This window comes from Molothrus ater, chromosome 7 (genome assembly GCF_012460135.2).
Source record: "Molothrus ater isolate BHLD 08-10-18 breed brown headed cowbird chromosome 7, BPBGC_Mater_1.1, whole genome shotgun sequence".
NCBI lineage: Eukaryota > Metazoa > Chordata > Aves > Passeriformes > Icteridae > Molothrus > Molothrus ater.
This window is the reverse complement of record NC_050484.2, coordinates 31,899,909-31,916,425: the sequence shown is the minus strand read 5'-3', so window position 1 is coordinate 31,916,425 and position 16,517 is coordinate 31,899,909. Positions and strand designations below refer to the sequence as shown.

The following is a 16,517-nucleotide window of genomic DNA, read 5'->3' as shown; positions in this document are numbered from 1 at the left end:
CTGTGTTTTTAAACCTTTACTTTTCTGCTGTTCTTAAGTTTCACTGAAGTATACAGGGATGTGTAGATTTCCCATGTCTGCAAAAGACCTGCAGAAGCTGTATTTCATGAAGTTCTGTGGTACATGAAAAGTAATGAAGAATAGACCAGTGAAACACTGGTTCTTGTAGTTTGCTTCTTAAAAATACCAATTCAGGTCCTCCACTTTTACATTATTTAAAACAAATAATGAAGAAAAGACCAGTGAAAGAAACACTAATTCTTGGGTTTTCCTTCTCAGTTTGTCTGTGAAAAAGTCTGTAGAAAGAAACAATTCAGATTTACCCAGGTTTATGGTGGACCTTACTGATGTCCTTGCTCTGGTTTATTTTTTGTGTTCAGCAGGACTTTTATCTCAACAGTGTCTGTCCAAATGTGACTTGAATGATAAGCCTTTTTGCAGTCCTGTTGCTACAATTGTGTCTGCTATTGCCCAGCTCATTGAAACCAAAGCAAAGCCTTTTTAGGGTCAATATTACCCTGTTTATATTGCTCAGGGTAAAGCATTAACATTAAACTGTGTCTTTAGTAGTTTGTGGATGTCAGACTGTGTTATGTGATAATCCAGCTCTACACTGATCTTAATGCACTTTCTTTCCAAATGCTTGATTACTTCAAGCTTGATTTCATTGTGTTGGATTCAGTTTCCTCATTGCAAAAGCTGTGTTTTTCCTGACTGAATCCAAGCTGTTATGAAAAATGAAATGTACATTTTCTTGTGGGCAATGATTTGGCAGAGTGTACATACACAGTCCCAGTCACTTAGACTACAGACTCCATGCTCATATATTCTTGTACTATAAGTAATACTGAAATTTGAATAAAAGTTGACTTCAGTCACCTTGGGGTTAAAAAAAAAGTTATTTTCGATAAGTTCTATTTCCTAGCAAAACCTTCACTTGTCCTAGATATAGTGGAGGAATTGCAAAATTAGTTACATTATTTAAAATAATGTATATTACTTAAAAGAATATAGATTACATTATTAGCCAACTATGCATTTATGGTTTTTCTTGGTGGAAGATAGGTAGCTACAGCAGGCAAACAGAAAAGCAAATTCTGCTGATGAGAAAGTAAAAAAGTTCACAACTTTTCATGTCTGTGCGTCAGTCTCACCTCTCTGAGATATGATCGTGGTAGTATGAACTGCCCTCAATTCCACTGAAAAACATTTGGCAGCACATGTGCCTGTTGTTCTGATACTGCAAATTATGCCAAAGGAAAAGTGATAAATGTTTTTATAAGCTTGTAGTGCTCAGTTTTATCATTAATGTCTTCTTTCATGGCATCTGAATAATAAACACACAGGTGAAATTAAAGCGAGGTTATAACTGAAACTCATACTTCAGCATTGTTCCCTGAACTTTTCTTCTGCTGTCTGTAACAAAGGTGATTTTTGACAATAATGAGTTTTTCTGTAAAATTAACTTTGCAGACCAAATTAAAACATTAACACTGTTAACTGCAACAGCATTTAATTATCATAAATTTGTTTCTGTTTTGGATTACTTCTTGAAGCAATATTGACTATCTTTGCCATAGTCTTAGATAAGCTAGTTTGTCAGTACGTACATGGAAAGGTTCCTATTGGAGTAAACACTACACAAGAAGAATGCCATGGCAAAATCTTATTTTAATGCAAAGGTAGAAATCGATTAATTTTGACAGCTGTCTGTCCTCAGTTTGCTGTATTGTACCTAAGTGTGGAAGCTCAAATTGTCACTGTGTTACTTTCCATTGTACAAACATTGCTATATACACCAGCACCTCTATTACTGAATTATTTTCTTCAAATGAATTTGTTCTCTTTGTGTTCTGAACATCACACCAGTGCAAAGAATGTTATTAAATCAGAAAAGTTTTTTCTTCGTAGTGGCACATAAAACTTCTGAGGTCATTGATTTGACTCCACTGCAAATTGTCAGATGGAGTTCTTTAGGAGTTATCTCACATGTCTTGTGGGTCTGTTTAATTCTTGCAAGGAGGCTGCAGTATCACAAATTCCTAACAGTTATCCATGTTGGCAGTCTCTGAATGAATGGACACTGAAACTCGGCCACCTTAGGTGAAAGAAGAGTGGTCTTGTCAGATCTAATTTGAGGTATGGAGAATTGCTGCTTGTTCTTGGTCTGCAGTTAAATAAAAGCTTCAGTGTCTAGTTCTGTGAATTTGGCTGCTTTCATAAATGCTATTTCTAAGCCTAACTTACTATTACAGATGGCTTAGGAAGACAGAATCCTTGTCCTGCATCCTTACAAAGAACAGGAGGAGTTACTGCCTGACCAACCTTTGTTACTGGAGAGCTGTGTTGGATATTGGCTGGTTGTGTTTCTGTGCACAGTTTTAGGTCAAACCATGTAATTGCTTTCAGACTGGTTTAGCAACCAGTTTTCTTTTTTTCCCGGGGCTGTTTGACTTACTACTGCATTACCATCTGCTCTGGCATGAAGCTGCTGTTGGTTCACACCAAGGGTAGAAGAGGCATTGTTTCTATGCTGCTTTATGTTAATGTTACACATCTTCTCTCTTAGCAATTTTAGATGTGTCTAGTTTATCAAAAACTTTATTGGGAAACTCAAATGTGACTTAAAGTTGTCAGCTCTTTCATCTTTCAAGTAGGAGATGGTTAAGAAGAAAAAAGCCCTTTGAATCATCCTGGTACTTGGATATAACAATGCCAAATTATGCCCATAACTCAGGCAGAATCTTACCATATGTCTCATTCTGGGAGACCAATGTGAAAAAGGTGAAAAACTTGTAGGGTACTTTTGTAACTGCTGCTCAAAACCTCATTTCCTTCATTTGGAAAATTTGAGTAGTGGCTGTGGTCTATCAGACGTGTGGTTTATCAGACAGTGAGAACTGCTATTATTTACTAGTCTCAACCACTTACCCACATGAACTATTTCATTGGTCAGCTAAAACAGCAAATAACTGCAAACAGCTCCAGAACTGCATTATTACTGCACTTTCTCTTTGGGTCTCTTGGTAAAGGGATGTCTTTATCTTGCAGAGATGAAGATGGCTGTAGCCTTATTTCAGCGTTTCTACTGACTGTCTGTCTAAATTTGGCTGCTTATATAGTTTGTTTTGGTTGAGGGTTTTTTGTTTTGTGGTTTGCTAGAGGAGTCATGTGAAAAAGCCCACAAGGCCTTTCTTACCCTGACTGAGGAGCTGGGTGCTGTTCAGAAAGAGAAGTAAACAGTGTTGTGACGCAGGTTGTCGTAAAGAACCGTTCTCTTGCTCGTTTGCAGGAACTTGTTGGTTTTTTTGTACCCTTTTAGGTTGTTCAGTGTCACATTTGAGATGCTGAAAGCACTAAATCAGATATGGTTTCAGTGCTGACACCTTGCAGTCTTTGCAACAGTCACTAAGGTGGTTGTTTTATTCTTTATGCCAAAAGTGTTCCAGGAATGTTTAGTGCAGGTATTTGCTAACCCAGATGAGGAGCTCAGTTGTTTCACATGCATAAACAAAACAAAACAAAACAAAAAAAAAAAAAAAAAAATATCAATTCAGTTAAATCTGCTTCTGTTTTCAGCTAAATTTACTTTTAAAGTAAGGTGAAAAAAGACAGAAGAACTGCAGTTCATATCAACAGGTGTTATCTGGGCTGCTTAAATGTTGGAAGTGTAGACCTTGGCTTTTGGATGTTTTTGTGTCAGTGTTGTACATGGCTAAGATGTGGCTGTGTTTTTACATGAAAAGCATTGTATTTGGTGGTCTTTAAGAGACAGATGTTTCTACCTTATGTAAGTTATTAATGGCTTTGCTTTTGTCATCTCCTGTGTTCTGCAGCTGTTCTAGTTCCATGTGCTGAAAGCTTTTTAATATATTTAGTACTTTTATTCAATTTCTTACTGTAAAAACCTTTATTTGCAGAAGCACTTCTCATAAATCAGGGGTTTTTTTTAAATGTAGAATTGACCGTAGTGCCTCATTTATAACTGAATATGCTATAAATTGAAATTAATTTCTCTGACTTCCTTTCCTGTTTCCTTCTGTGTAACAGACAATTATGGATTCACACTTCTCACTGTTTAGGCAGATACAATAATCAGGTATTCCTGAGAGAAGGAATTCATCCTTCCAGCTGTCCAGAAGAAGTAATAGAGTCAGGAAAAACTAACATAGGATTCATTATTTTATCTTCTTCTTGTAGACCTCCACTAGTCAGGCAATCTTCTGCCTTCAGTCTGGTATTTGTCAGCTTTTCCGAGAAACTCTTATTCGCAAGGGATTTGTGGAAATTCAGACTCCCAAAATCATTTCAGGTATTGTATATGTGATCCAGCAGCTACAGGTGTGCTTCTTTTGTAGTTCCTCAGTGTACCTATCTGACAAAAATTTAGTACTTTTTATTTAAAAAACATAAATTTTCTTTCTAGCCTAGATGCAACATAGCAAACTTCTAGCAGGTGTCAGAGTTGGTCTTTACTTTCCTCCTGACTTAAGCTATTAAAAGAATGACAAGAAAAATTATATATATACACCTGATTGATGTAGTTTGCAATGCATATGAATGTTTCGTTCTGATCATATGCATTATTCTTCAGATCAGTGTTCTCAGTGTTGAGCACTGCCTGTTCCATTCTCAGTATTGAAAAAACGCAGTCTAATTTAGATTAAAAGCATATTCCATCATGAAGATGTTGCAACAAACGTGGTATAAAATATGATGCCATTATATGGCACAATTTGTCACTTCTTTAGCAATTAGAATGTGGCAGAATAGAATATGGTAGACCTTTTTCTTTTTGGAAATGTGGAATAACAGCTTCAGCCTTAAAGTCTGAAATGTAGATACTACTTCTAGTTCTTTTGATTTGCTGTATTATTTTCAGAAGTCCAATGGCTTGATTTACTGATGGAGGTTTTCCTTCCATCTTATTGGTGCTCTTTGAGGTTTTGTTGATGCCACTTAGATACATGGCATGGAAAATCAGAGCAGAACATTGTGTTACTGTGTTATTGTATGTACACTCATAAAGTGCACATCTTGCTTACAGAATTTTATGCTTCTGTATTTATATTTTGGAAGACATCTCTTGATTGAGATAAAAAGTGAGCTTTTTAACAAAATGCATGTAAGCAGCTGGTCTTTCAATGACACATGAAAAGTGTCATTGAACTAGAAGATTGCATGACTTTTTCTTACAGAGATAGTTATATAGTATGAAGTGCTAAAAGCCTTCCAGGTAGTTTTGTAGGACCTTTGAGGAAGTGTGCAGTGTCCCATTGGAGGCAAGCAAGCATCCCATTGTTTGGATGAGACTGTATTTTGTAAAATTAACTAAGTCAAGTCAATGCAATCCTTACTAAATTTCCAATTTAAACATCATAACTGTTTTAAGATTTGAGGTTTTTAAAAGTTACCTGTGTTAGGCCACTGCACCTCTCATGTCACACACTGGGAATTGGCAAGGTGAAGTGATGCGGTTTTGGTAGGTGCTTTGCAGTAAGGGAAATGCATGTGATCCTTGTTCCTATAGCTATCTATGAAAATTGCCTCAAACTGAGAAAAAGCTTTATAGCTTTGGCTCATGCCCTCTGGTAAATCTGGGATTGGCTGTGAGAGATATTTGTGCCTTCAGTTACAGAGGATGGTCCTGGCAAAACAGGATATGCACTTGGGCCTCAGGCTCTGCACTGAACCCCTGGCAGCCTGAGCCACTGTCAGAGATTGGTTTCCACAGAAATGTGGGGGTGAAGGTAGATGTGTTAGTACAGATATGTGTTCTCTGCTGTTCTCACTCTAAGGTGAAGGTCAGCTGAAACAGGAACATTTAAGCAGCTAAATTTGCAGAAATTCAAGGCAAGGTATGACAATCCTGAGCTGCAAAATTTACCTTGGCATGAATGGATGGATGCAAATATATCTTTTTCCTCTAGTATGTTTTGAAGAAAAATCTCTTTCTGATCTTTAAAAGACCAATAATCTATCATTCTACCTCTAACTGATTTTTTTACATTTTTATTATAATAACTGCTTCATTTCATTACAATAATTCCTTATAAAAGCACTTGCTTTCTAGCTGCCAGTGAAGGAGGAGCCAATGTATTTACTGTATCCTACTTCAAAACCAGTGCCTACCTGGCTCAGTCCCCACAGCTGTATAAGCAGATGTGTATATGTGCTGACTTTGAAAAGGTGTTCTGCGTTGGGCCAGGTAAGAAAAGCTTGGTTTTATGCAACGTGTGAAGTGTGCCCTGGTTTTAGCACCTGTGGTACAAGTAAGATAACACACACACACTAAAGCTTTGAATAGTTTCACTTGCTGTAGTTTCACTTGCCAAACCAAATTTCAGTTGAGGCAACTGATGACAGTAAAGTTGGCACAGAAGTTGCTGTATATGTACCGAACAACATTACTGAGAACAAGCTTACTTTTAATTGTCAGTAAATACTAAAAAAGGAATGATTTCCAGTCCTATGCTCTGTTTATTAAATGCTGATAGGACATGGCTTCTTTAAGTGGTAATACAGTCGTTTTCTTCAAAGACTTCAAGTGGTTTAAAGATACCTAACCTCTAAATGCTGAAAGCAAGTCAATAACAATGTATAAAACAAAACAAAAGAAAAAATTCCAGGTAATTCAGAAGGTCAAATTTCTTGTTAATCGCTAACAGATGAGTCATGGTTTGTGGGAAGATGTGTTTATATTAGACTCGTACCTATCCCAGAAGACACGCACTCTACAAGTCCATTTCCTCTGAAAAAGGCAGTTTTCAAATCTGAAGTTCTTGTGTACTTAAAAGCTTGTCTGTTTTTTCCACTCAAGTTTGTCCATCTAAGCAGAGACACTGCCTCTCTGTGGGTTGTGTCTGTCTGTACCACAGCTGCAGTAATGCTGTCACTGTTACAAATGGTGCTCTGAGGTTGTTAGTTATATTTGTGTCTTTCTAATCCAAATGATGATTGTTATTTTTCCAACTGAAATGATAATTTCAGGTCAGTTAGAATTTCTGTTGTTTAATTTTACAGTATTTAGAGCTGAGGACTCCAATACACACAGACACCTGACTGAGTTTGTTGGTCTGGATATTGAAATGGCTTTTAATTATCACTATCATGAAGTGGTAGATGAGATTGCAGATACCTTGGTGCAGATATTCAAAGGGCTTCAGGAAAGGTAATAAAAGCATTTCCTTCTTTTAATGAGCAACTTTCTTTGTTTGACATCTCTTGCACTGTGGAATGAAGTAGACCAGCCTTTTGTCCTCAGTTTATCAGATAATCATTGGTAATCTGATTTACAACACAACTTTGAAACAGATTTTTGCTTTGCTCTTAACTACTTCTTTGTGCCTGACTTCTAAGGTTCACTGAAGCCATAGGCCAGTAAACTACTTTTAGCATCTCCTGGAGCATGCTGGCTTGCACTAAGAAACTTGCTGCCTGCTGTTGAAAGCACTTGCTGAGATAATTGATCCATCCTTAATTTAAAATGTCCTCTTTTTTTGCCACTACTGGTAGATTGGTCTGTTTCAAAAATTATTTTAATATTTACTATATAAGAAAGTTTTCTTGAATAAAAGTGATTCGACCAGCCTGCATTTGTTCCATGATAACAGCAAGGATTATTTTCCATTATTCACAGTCTAACTCATTAAAAAGTCAGGCTAGACGTTTAGGAAGTGGTGTCCATTTGCTTACAAATTAGACTGTTTTGCCAGCAGATATGCAAATCTTTGTCTGTCCAGAAGGAAATTTCTTGTATATATTTGAATATTACTCAAATCAAACAAGAACCCAGGTAAATACTGCACATCTAAGGGGTGATTTCGGTGTCTTTACTGTGAAAATTTGACTGAGTCGATTATTTCCTACAAGAGGGATTAAACAGAAGTAGTAGTAAAATATTAACATTAGTGAAGTATATGCATTAACTTTGTTGAGACAATTCATTACAGAATTTCTCCTGAAGTGGTTTTAATACAGGTTTTATGTTGCAAGAGGGACCTCTTGTGGCAAAATCACAAAATCATTACTAGGTGCAAGTTCTTGACTATTTTGTATTTGGCTTCTGTTCTTGTTTCTTTATCTGTAGATTCCAAACTGAAATTCAGACAGTGAGCAAACAGTTCCCATGTGAGCCATTTAAGTTTTTGGAGCCAACTCTGAGGCTGGAATACCGTGAAGGTGTGGCCATGCTTCGGGAGGCTGGTGTGGAGATGGGTGATGAAGAGGATCTCAGGTACTTGACAGGATGTAACTGTGTCAGTCTTGGCAAAGTGGCAGTGAAGTGTCACTTTTGTACTGAGCACCTGACAGCCCTCGATAAGGAGCCACAGCTTTTAGAGGAATAAACAGCACTTCTGTGCAGATCTCTTGACAAGTAAATGAGTGGATATGAAAATAATCCTTTCTTTTAACGTAGACTATAGGTACAAACTGTGAAATCTGACAAAAAATAACTGTCAACATAAAGTGAGAGCAACTTGAACCTTCTAAGGAAGAGAAGTGTTTGTTTGTCCAGCAACTGCAGTCCTTCACGTGAATTGTCACGTCTCTTTGAATAGGATTAAACAAAAAGATGCTGCTGCCTTAAGGTCTTTCTTTTAAGTAACACCTTTCCATTTCTTTTTTCCATCTCTCAGGAAAATGATTAAACAATCTTGATGAATTCCCATTGATTTACTGAGAGATGGTTTAATTAGCAGTTTAATATAAACATTACTAAGGACATTTAATGAATTAAAACATTTCTGTTCTTCTCCATAATATATCCAGGACTATTAGGGTCCTAAAATTTGTGATTTTAAGTTAAATGATCTGTGCACCAAATAAAGTTTCCATCATAAGAGTTTGATGGAGGAAAATCATTTCCTCAACAAATGTTCATGTGGTTCTCACTTACTGTGTCAGACACAAGATGTATGGCAATAGGAAATAGAGTACACACTTCTTTAGTAATCAGAATATGGTAACTAGGAAGAAGTTACATTTAGAGCAAGAATATTTTTAGGTGTCAGTTAATTTATGGGATTTCTAGGACCAATACCAAGTATTTAGAAACAAACAAACATACTTTATTTTGCAATTTCTGTGTGCACAACCCAAAACAGTCAGAAACAAGTGCTAGATTTTGTAAGGGTCAGGGTGCAGCAGCTCTGTAGCTGTAATCTTTTGGGCTTTGTGAAGTATATCATCAGTACAAGTTCAAATCATTTCATTTTAATGATGATAATCTTTTTCAGCACACCTAATGAAAAGCTCCTGGGACGCCTGGTAAAGGAAAAGGTAACAATTATTTCAGAGTAAATAAATTTGTCACTGAATCTGAAACCTGATACTATGGAGAGTCACAGGGTTGGTGTAAATACCTACATGTAAACAGTACCTCAGAACATGCAGAAGTTGTGAAGAGGTGGTTAGTGCCATTTTTTAATTGACTGCATTCCTATTTTGGTGCTGTGTATTTCATTTACCATCAGTTTTGTCTTTGTCGTTAATAAGCTGTTTCAAACCACTTTCAATCTTTTATATTTATTTCTATCATATGTTGTACTGAGGACACCAAACAGGCTAGTATGTTCCAAAGCCACTTCTTAGGAGACTTTAAAAGAAAAGCAAAAAGCAAACCAGATTCTAACAAAATCTATAGGAGAAGATGAGACCTTTGGGGGGAAAAACCCCACATTGTGTTACAGCAAAATGTGTTACAGCAACACATTTTACTGTTCAACATTTGTAAGTTTCACTAGAAATAGTATTGAAAAACTGAGAAAGAATGCACCACTTCTATTGATAACTTAGACTATATTGTGGGAAGCTCTTGGGAAATTTGTTTTCATTTTATTTCAAAGATTCATTGGTTCTGTCTTTCTCTTGTAATTTGTTTTTTATGTAGTTTTCTCTTGTATTAACTATTCTAAATTACTTATACAGTACGACACAGACTTCTACATTCTTGACAAATATCCTCTTGCTGTGAGGCCTTTTTATACAATGCCAGACCCAGCCAACCCTGTAAGTAAAATTCCTTGTTGTTCTCAGTGGGATTTTTTCTTTTTTTTAGTTTCAATTATTCCATGTAGCAATAACTTGATAATACAGATAAAGCATATTAATATGACCACAAAATCATTGAATGGTGTGGGTTGGAAGGGACCTTAAAGATCATTTAGTTCCAGCCTTGCTATAATTAAAATTATGATAAGAGCAGGTCAGGGTTACATGACTTGTCAGATGTTTTCAGTTACTCTTCACTGGTGCAAACATACCAGAAAGAAATGAGCAAAAACTAGGAGAGCTTTATGAAGAGATCTCCATGGTCAAACCCTGCTGCCATCACTGAAAATTGGCAGAAACGTTCTTCCAGGGCAGCAGACACTTTAGGCAAAAATTGGCTTTTTTAACAGCTTTGGATATCAGAAAATTAAGTTATCGAGAGGTAAATATTTGCAAACTGTGGAACTGTAGGTAGGAAATAAACTCCTTTTTGTGTTTCCAGAAAACCTCTAACTCGTATGACATGTTCATGAGAGGGGAAGAGATCTTGTCTGGAGCTCAGAGAATTCATGACCCCCAGCTGCTGACAGAAAGAGCCAAGCATCATGGCATTGGTAACAAGCAATTTAAAAGAACATAAGTCTGACTTGATTTGTGTCCTTTACAGGAAGAATTTGGGGTAGAACTTGTTATATGAGTGGTAAAATCAGAGTTCTGTTAAACCATCTAATTGTGTTTAACCATCTAGAGTGAGGTATTAAGAAACTACTGAGTCTTCCAGCAACACCTTGTTGAATAGTTATTAATAAAATTATATCATAAAACTGTTACAGTCATAAATTCTAGATAGCTCTGGACAATTTACATGTTCAATGAGTAAAATCACACTTAGTTTGCAATTTTTTTGTTGTTCTTTTAGTCCTTCATTCACTTGTCTGTTTGGCTTAGGGTTCATTGAGCAGGTGAGAAACCAATTTTTTTTTTTCTAGATTTGGAGAAAATAAAGGCTTATATTGACTCCTTTCGGTTTGGTGCACCTCCACACGCAGGTGGTGGAATAGGTGAGTATCTGGTTTTTGTTTAGCCTGAGCTTAACTTAAACTGCTCAGTCCCAAGCAGAGCTCAGTACAAAATTCTGAGTAGTGACCTTGTTAGGTTGCTATATGAGGTCACAAATAGTGACCTTTACTTAGGTCAGTATTTGTGGGGCTTTTTTCCTGGAGAATTTAAGGAGAGAAGTTCAAATTGAAAGATCATCATAAAATAAATAGGCAAAATACTGATGGCACAGTCTGGTGAGTTTAAAAAGAAGGTGATCACAAGAAAAGTGATCCCTTGCCAGGCACATCACTTTCAAATTTGACCTCTGAGGAAAATTTAAGGAAGCAAGAAAATAGTGTATTATGTATGGACTTATCAAAGTCATCCTCATACCAGCAGCCACTGGTCTCTGTGTATTTGATGATCTTCATCTATTTGAGATCATGCAACATTTGCAGGTAATCCAAAATAATTTAGGGCAGTCAGAATGACATCAAGGAAGCTGAAGTTGCATCTTCTCTTCAGAGTAGATGGTCTTCATGGCAAAGTACCCACCAAACAGGAGAGGCTGTGAGAATTAATGCTGGGTTCAAGCTGTTCCAGGTGGAAACCTTAACTTAGGAGCTGTGTGGAAAAACAAGTGTGCATCTGGGTTCCACCCATCATGGCTGGGGTGCTTATAGCCCCAAGGATTAGGAAGTGCCTGTCTGATGGGCTGTGTGAGGCTGGCTCCAGCTGGGAAGGACCTGCAGCTCCTTTGGGGTTTTGAACAAAGGCTCTTGGTGCTGATGGGCTGTTTTCATGTGCTGTAGGGCTGGAGAGGGTAACCATGCTGTACCTGGGGCTGCACAACGTCCGTCAGACCTCCATGTTCCCGAGGGATCCCAAACGCCTGACGCCCTGACAGGAGCTGCTCTGAGAGTTGGGAATGCTCTGCCCTGCAAACAGGATCTGACTGCAGGCATAGCCCCTGCTGCTGATGAACGTGTATTGATTGATTTGAGCATTATGATATGCAATTAAAAACAAAATTCTCCTTTATTAAGTGCCACAGTAATTTTTTTTATCCTTAGTTGTTTATTTAAAGGGAAATATTTTAACAGATCAAGACTCTTTGTATTGCCAACTACATGTTTTTAATGAAAATGGGATACTTTGAATTAGTGTTTTAGTGCCACATTAAATTGTATCATTTTTCTAAACATTTTAATAAATTATGCAATAACCATTTTGCATTTTCCACTTATGTCAGCAAGATTGAATATTCTGAAGTACTGGCTCCAAGATAAAGTGACTGGATGCTTGCAATTTAAAACTCTGGAGAACCAGCCAGTTGATAATTTACATGAGTGTCAGGTAGGGGAAGCAGGTGAGAATGTTCTTAACAAGAAATCTTCATAAGAAGTTGTTAAAATAGGTTGAAATAAAGCTCTCAAAGTAAATTAGATACAAATCTGTCTGGGTTTTTTCTTTGTATCCTCACAAAATAATGAATCAATAAGGCTTTTTTTGGTTGTTTTTTTTTTTACTGATGTAATAACTGTCTGAAGTTTAAATTTATTTTCTATTTTCTCCCCATTTTTTTGAAAGTTGTATAAAAGCCATAGGCTTGGTCTTTATTTTATGTAACTATTTGAGAATGGTTGCAAGTTTAGACATTCTCATGGAATACACAAAGGATATATAATATTCTCAGAAAATAAATGGGTAGTCAGCTTGAGAGCAAGTCATGTGTTTTCCTGCCTGACCCAGCCTCTGATAAAACAAACAAAACAAGGATTTCATGCATCTTCTACCAAAGGAAAAAAACCCTAAATTATGTAAGCCAATCTATTTCAGGGTGGTTTTTTTTTAATTTATAAATGCTGTGAATGGCCCAACTTTGTACACTTAGAGAAATTGAGTGTTTCTGTAAGTCAGAGTACTTCTGAAATTCTTTCTAGCCATACTTTTTCTCAGATTATTCATTTACTTGAACTCCTCAATTTGCAGCAGTGCACAAAGCTACTTCTTGTCATCCTCCTCCTCCCAAGCCAGAGAATATTCCCTGCATTTGGAGAGGCACCAGTGAACTGAAACTTCCTTTTGTAGACTGCATCTGAGAGTTGGTTTTCAAATTTAAACCATTTTGTAAGTGTTGCTACCAAAGAGCAAAAGATTAAATTCCTGACTTGGGTACTGCAATAGTTGTTCTAATATTCATACATATTTGTAGTTCCTGACCTAATTTTTGTTTAACATTTTATATGATCAAGCTTTCAGTAGGAGGTACGGTGTGGATAGTCTGTGTTATTGTTGCTACCTTGATTTTTAAATGTCAGAGAAGTCACATACTGGTTATGCTACAGAAAGGTCAGTGAGGCTGTGTATAAATTGTGTAGAGTTTCACAAAAGGGCAAATCATGTTTGCAGCTGCCATTGAACAAGACTTAATTTTAATGTCTTATGACAAGAGTTCTCCATTAGAAAATAATCATACTAAAGGTCAGTCAGGTAAAGTACTGGAATTTAGAAGCTAAACTTTGTTTAGAAGTCATACAATTCAAGGAATAACACTTAGCAGCTTTGCTTATGAATTTGTTGTAATTAATTTACTGTGGAATCTTCCCCAAATTATTAACTTGAAAATCTTACACTGTAACCAGTTGTACACTTTGCAAAGCTAAGTGGATTATAAACACAGCTGATTGTCACAGATTTACTACTGATGAATCCAAGTTTCAAAATAGTTGTTTACTTAGCTAAGCCAACTGGAATGAATTTAATTTAATTACCTTTGTTCATACAGAACTGGTAATATATTCCACTTCGGATGTGCATTCTTCTAACCAGGAGCAAAATTACAGACTTAAATTTCCTGTCTACAAAAAAATATCCTGGGTGCTGTTTCTTGCTCTAGATTTGGCAGCAAGTTTTGTGCATACATGCCTGTAACAACTGTGCTTATACCAACTATTTTAGGAGTTATTCAAACTCATGCTGTACCTTCATTTATTCACAGTAACTGCACAAGAACAAGAATTCGGATAGAAGCCCTGATTCCTTTGTCTGCTCAATCCATTCATGCAGCCTTTCTTAGCTAACAGAAAATAATTATGATCATAAATCAAAATACAAAAAGCATTTGTCCTAAATGTCATCTTAACAGGATACTTTAGTGGGAGCTGCACAGTGCTAGAACTTAGTTTGAAACCCTGCAAATAATAGAGGTCTAGAAGACCTTTATGGTGTTTTGATAGGTTTCAAGTCTGCTGCAATAGTTCTGGAAAAGTAAAACATGTACTGTCCTTTATTTCCAGTAACTTGCAGGAAGTTTACCAGTTTACAAGGAATCCACATTGCTGCTGCTTCTTCACCAGGTAAAATGGTTTTGGTTTTGTTTTCTTTCATTATATACAGATGGTAATTACAATAGTGCAGTGTTTTAAGGAACTATAAAGCATATTGTTTAGGGTAGCCAGGGAGTCTGCTCAGAACAAACACAAAGCTTCAGTTTGCTTCTGAAGTTTAACTGCACCATTTCCCTCTGAAAACCCATCTGTGTTCACTGAGCTGTCTGATTCTGCCCAGTGGGAAAGAGGACTCAGGCTGTTCTTTTGGCAGCCAAATGCAGGCCTGGCTCCCCATGGCTGCCCACACCTGCTGGGATAACCCTGGTGGGCTGCACCTCACAGCTGCTTGCTCCCTGCCCACTGGGCCAGGGCAGGAGGAAGGGAAGAAAAAAAGCAGGAAAACTTGGTGCTTTCACCTGGTGCCTGTCAATTCCAGGCATATTGGACACCACTCAATGTGAAAGTAAAGGATGGAGGAGAATGCCTTGACTATATCCATTGTGGAACACCATATGGCTGCCATGGACTCGGGTTCACACTGGGGTTCCAGAAACTTCCCCAAACATATTTTAATTATTTATTGTTTCTTCTTTGGGTAATTGTAGATTCTTTTTTGAGAGAAGGATGGATTATTTCTTTTAAAACAAATCTCACAACCAACTGTGTGCATTTTTCCAAGTATTATCTCACAAAAAATGGAATTTACTCACAAGTGTTTTAAAAATTACCAAATTAGTTCTACAATCTCTCACTTACTATTTTGCAGTTAAGTCTCTGTTTGTTATATGGCAAGTGTGCTGTGACATGAACAAACACTGCTGCAGGAGGCTGCTGCTGCTGGCACTTCTGAAAGGGTTTCAAAACTGAGAAAGAGCCCTTAACTGCTATAATTACACCAAAATTCCCAGTTTAGGCAGAGATTAATGACTTTGCAGGTGGCAGAGCAATTGTAAGCAATTTTTCATAGATGTTGAAGCGGTTCCTGCTGGCAGGCACCGTGTGCCAGCAGCTGCCATTCGGGAATGGCTGTCAGCCATGGCACCGCTTGGCAAATGTTGCCTTCAACCATCCTGCAGTGGTGCCAATGAGGAGCCAAGTGTCCAGACTGTGTCCAGACCCTCACCTGGTGTAGTTTACACCCTTTCCACCTGGGCCAGTTCTTCAGAAGCTGGAGATGCTCCATGGCATGGGTCTCCTCTGTGAGCAGCTGCCCAAGTGCCTCCTGTTCACATGGTGGGGATTCCCTGGCTTGGGCATTCTTCAGCGGTGCCCTGGCCACACCACAGTAATTTTAACTCCAGCCACCATAGCTGATTTCTTTGTGGGGAAAGCAATGTTGTGTGGAAGCTTCACTGCAGCTACTGTGCTGAAGCTGCCCATAGCTGACACCTCCAGGCCTATGGTTCTGGCATCCCCAGCATAAGAAGGACATGAAACTGTTGGAGCAAGTCTACAAGAGTTGATAAAAGGAATGGAGCTCCTCACCTGCAAAGACAGGCTGAGAAAGTTGGGGATGTTTAGCCTGGAGAAAAGAAGGTTGTGTGGAGAACTCATAGCAACCTTCCAGTATTTTAAGGGGCTACAGGGAAGACTCTTTGTCAAGAACTGTAGTGACAGGACAAGGGGAATGGACATGCATTGGGAAAGGGGAATTTAAGTGAGATACTAGGAAGAAATTCTTCACTGTGAGCATGGTGAGACAGTGGAAGAGGCTGCTCAGGGGGGTTGTGGATTCCTCATCCCTGACAGGGTTCAAGACCAGGCTGGATATAAGCCCCTGAGCTCCACGGTCGAGTGGGAGGTGGGTTGGGACTAGATGATCTTTAAGGTCCCTTACAGCCTCTTAGCATTCTATGCCTCTGTTTCTTAATGGGAAGGATTGTACTGCTCTGGCACAGCTCTAAGCCACCCGCAGCAGTGAGCAGGTCGCTGACAAGCCCAGGACCGGCCCCGTTCGCTGTCCCTGGCGGCGCAGCTCGGGGCGGGACGCTGGTGCCGGCCGCTGCCCGGCCGCTGCCCCGGCCGCCTCCTCAGAGTCCACCCTCAGCCCTGCCCGCCCCTCGCCTTTGGCGCGAAAACGGCCGTGGCGGGCGGGGCTCTGCGGCACAGCGGGCGCCGATTGGCCGGCGCGGCGGACGCGCGGCCCACGTG

General features: G+C 38.4%; 1 protein-coding gene across 1 annotated transcript in view; it reads left to right on the top strand.

Annotated features, from left to right (window-relative positions):
• The window catches only part of DARS1 (aspartyl-tRNA synthetase 1), a 36,592-nt gene extending 24,330 nt beyond the window's left edge, over positions 1 to 12,262 (top strand). The window contains exons 8-16 of the mRNA XM_036386766.2: positions 4,201 to 4,312; positions 6,074 to 6,208; positions 7,024 to 7,171; positions 8,090 to 8,236; positions 9,240 to 9,282; positions 9,931 to 10,011; positions 10,496 to 10,607; positions 10,983 to 11,054; positions 11,847 to 12,262. Of these exons, the coding sequence (XP_036242659.1) occupies positions 4,201 to 4,312; positions 6,074 to 6,208; positions 7,024 to 7,171; positions 8,090 to 8,236; positions 9,240 to 9,282; positions 9,931 to 10,011; positions 10,496 to 10,607; positions 10,983 to 11,054; positions 11,847 to 11,938 (942 nt within the window). The 3' untranslated portion in view covers positions 11,939 to 12,262. The remainder of the gene's footprint in view (positions 1 to 4,200; positions 4,313 to 6,073; positions 6,209 to 7,023; positions 7,172 to 8,089; positions 8,237 to 9,239; positions 9,283 to 9,930; positions 10,012 to 10,495; positions 10,608 to 10,982; positions 11,055 to 11,846) is intronic.
• Positions 12,263 to 16,517: the final 4,255 nt, after the last annotated feature.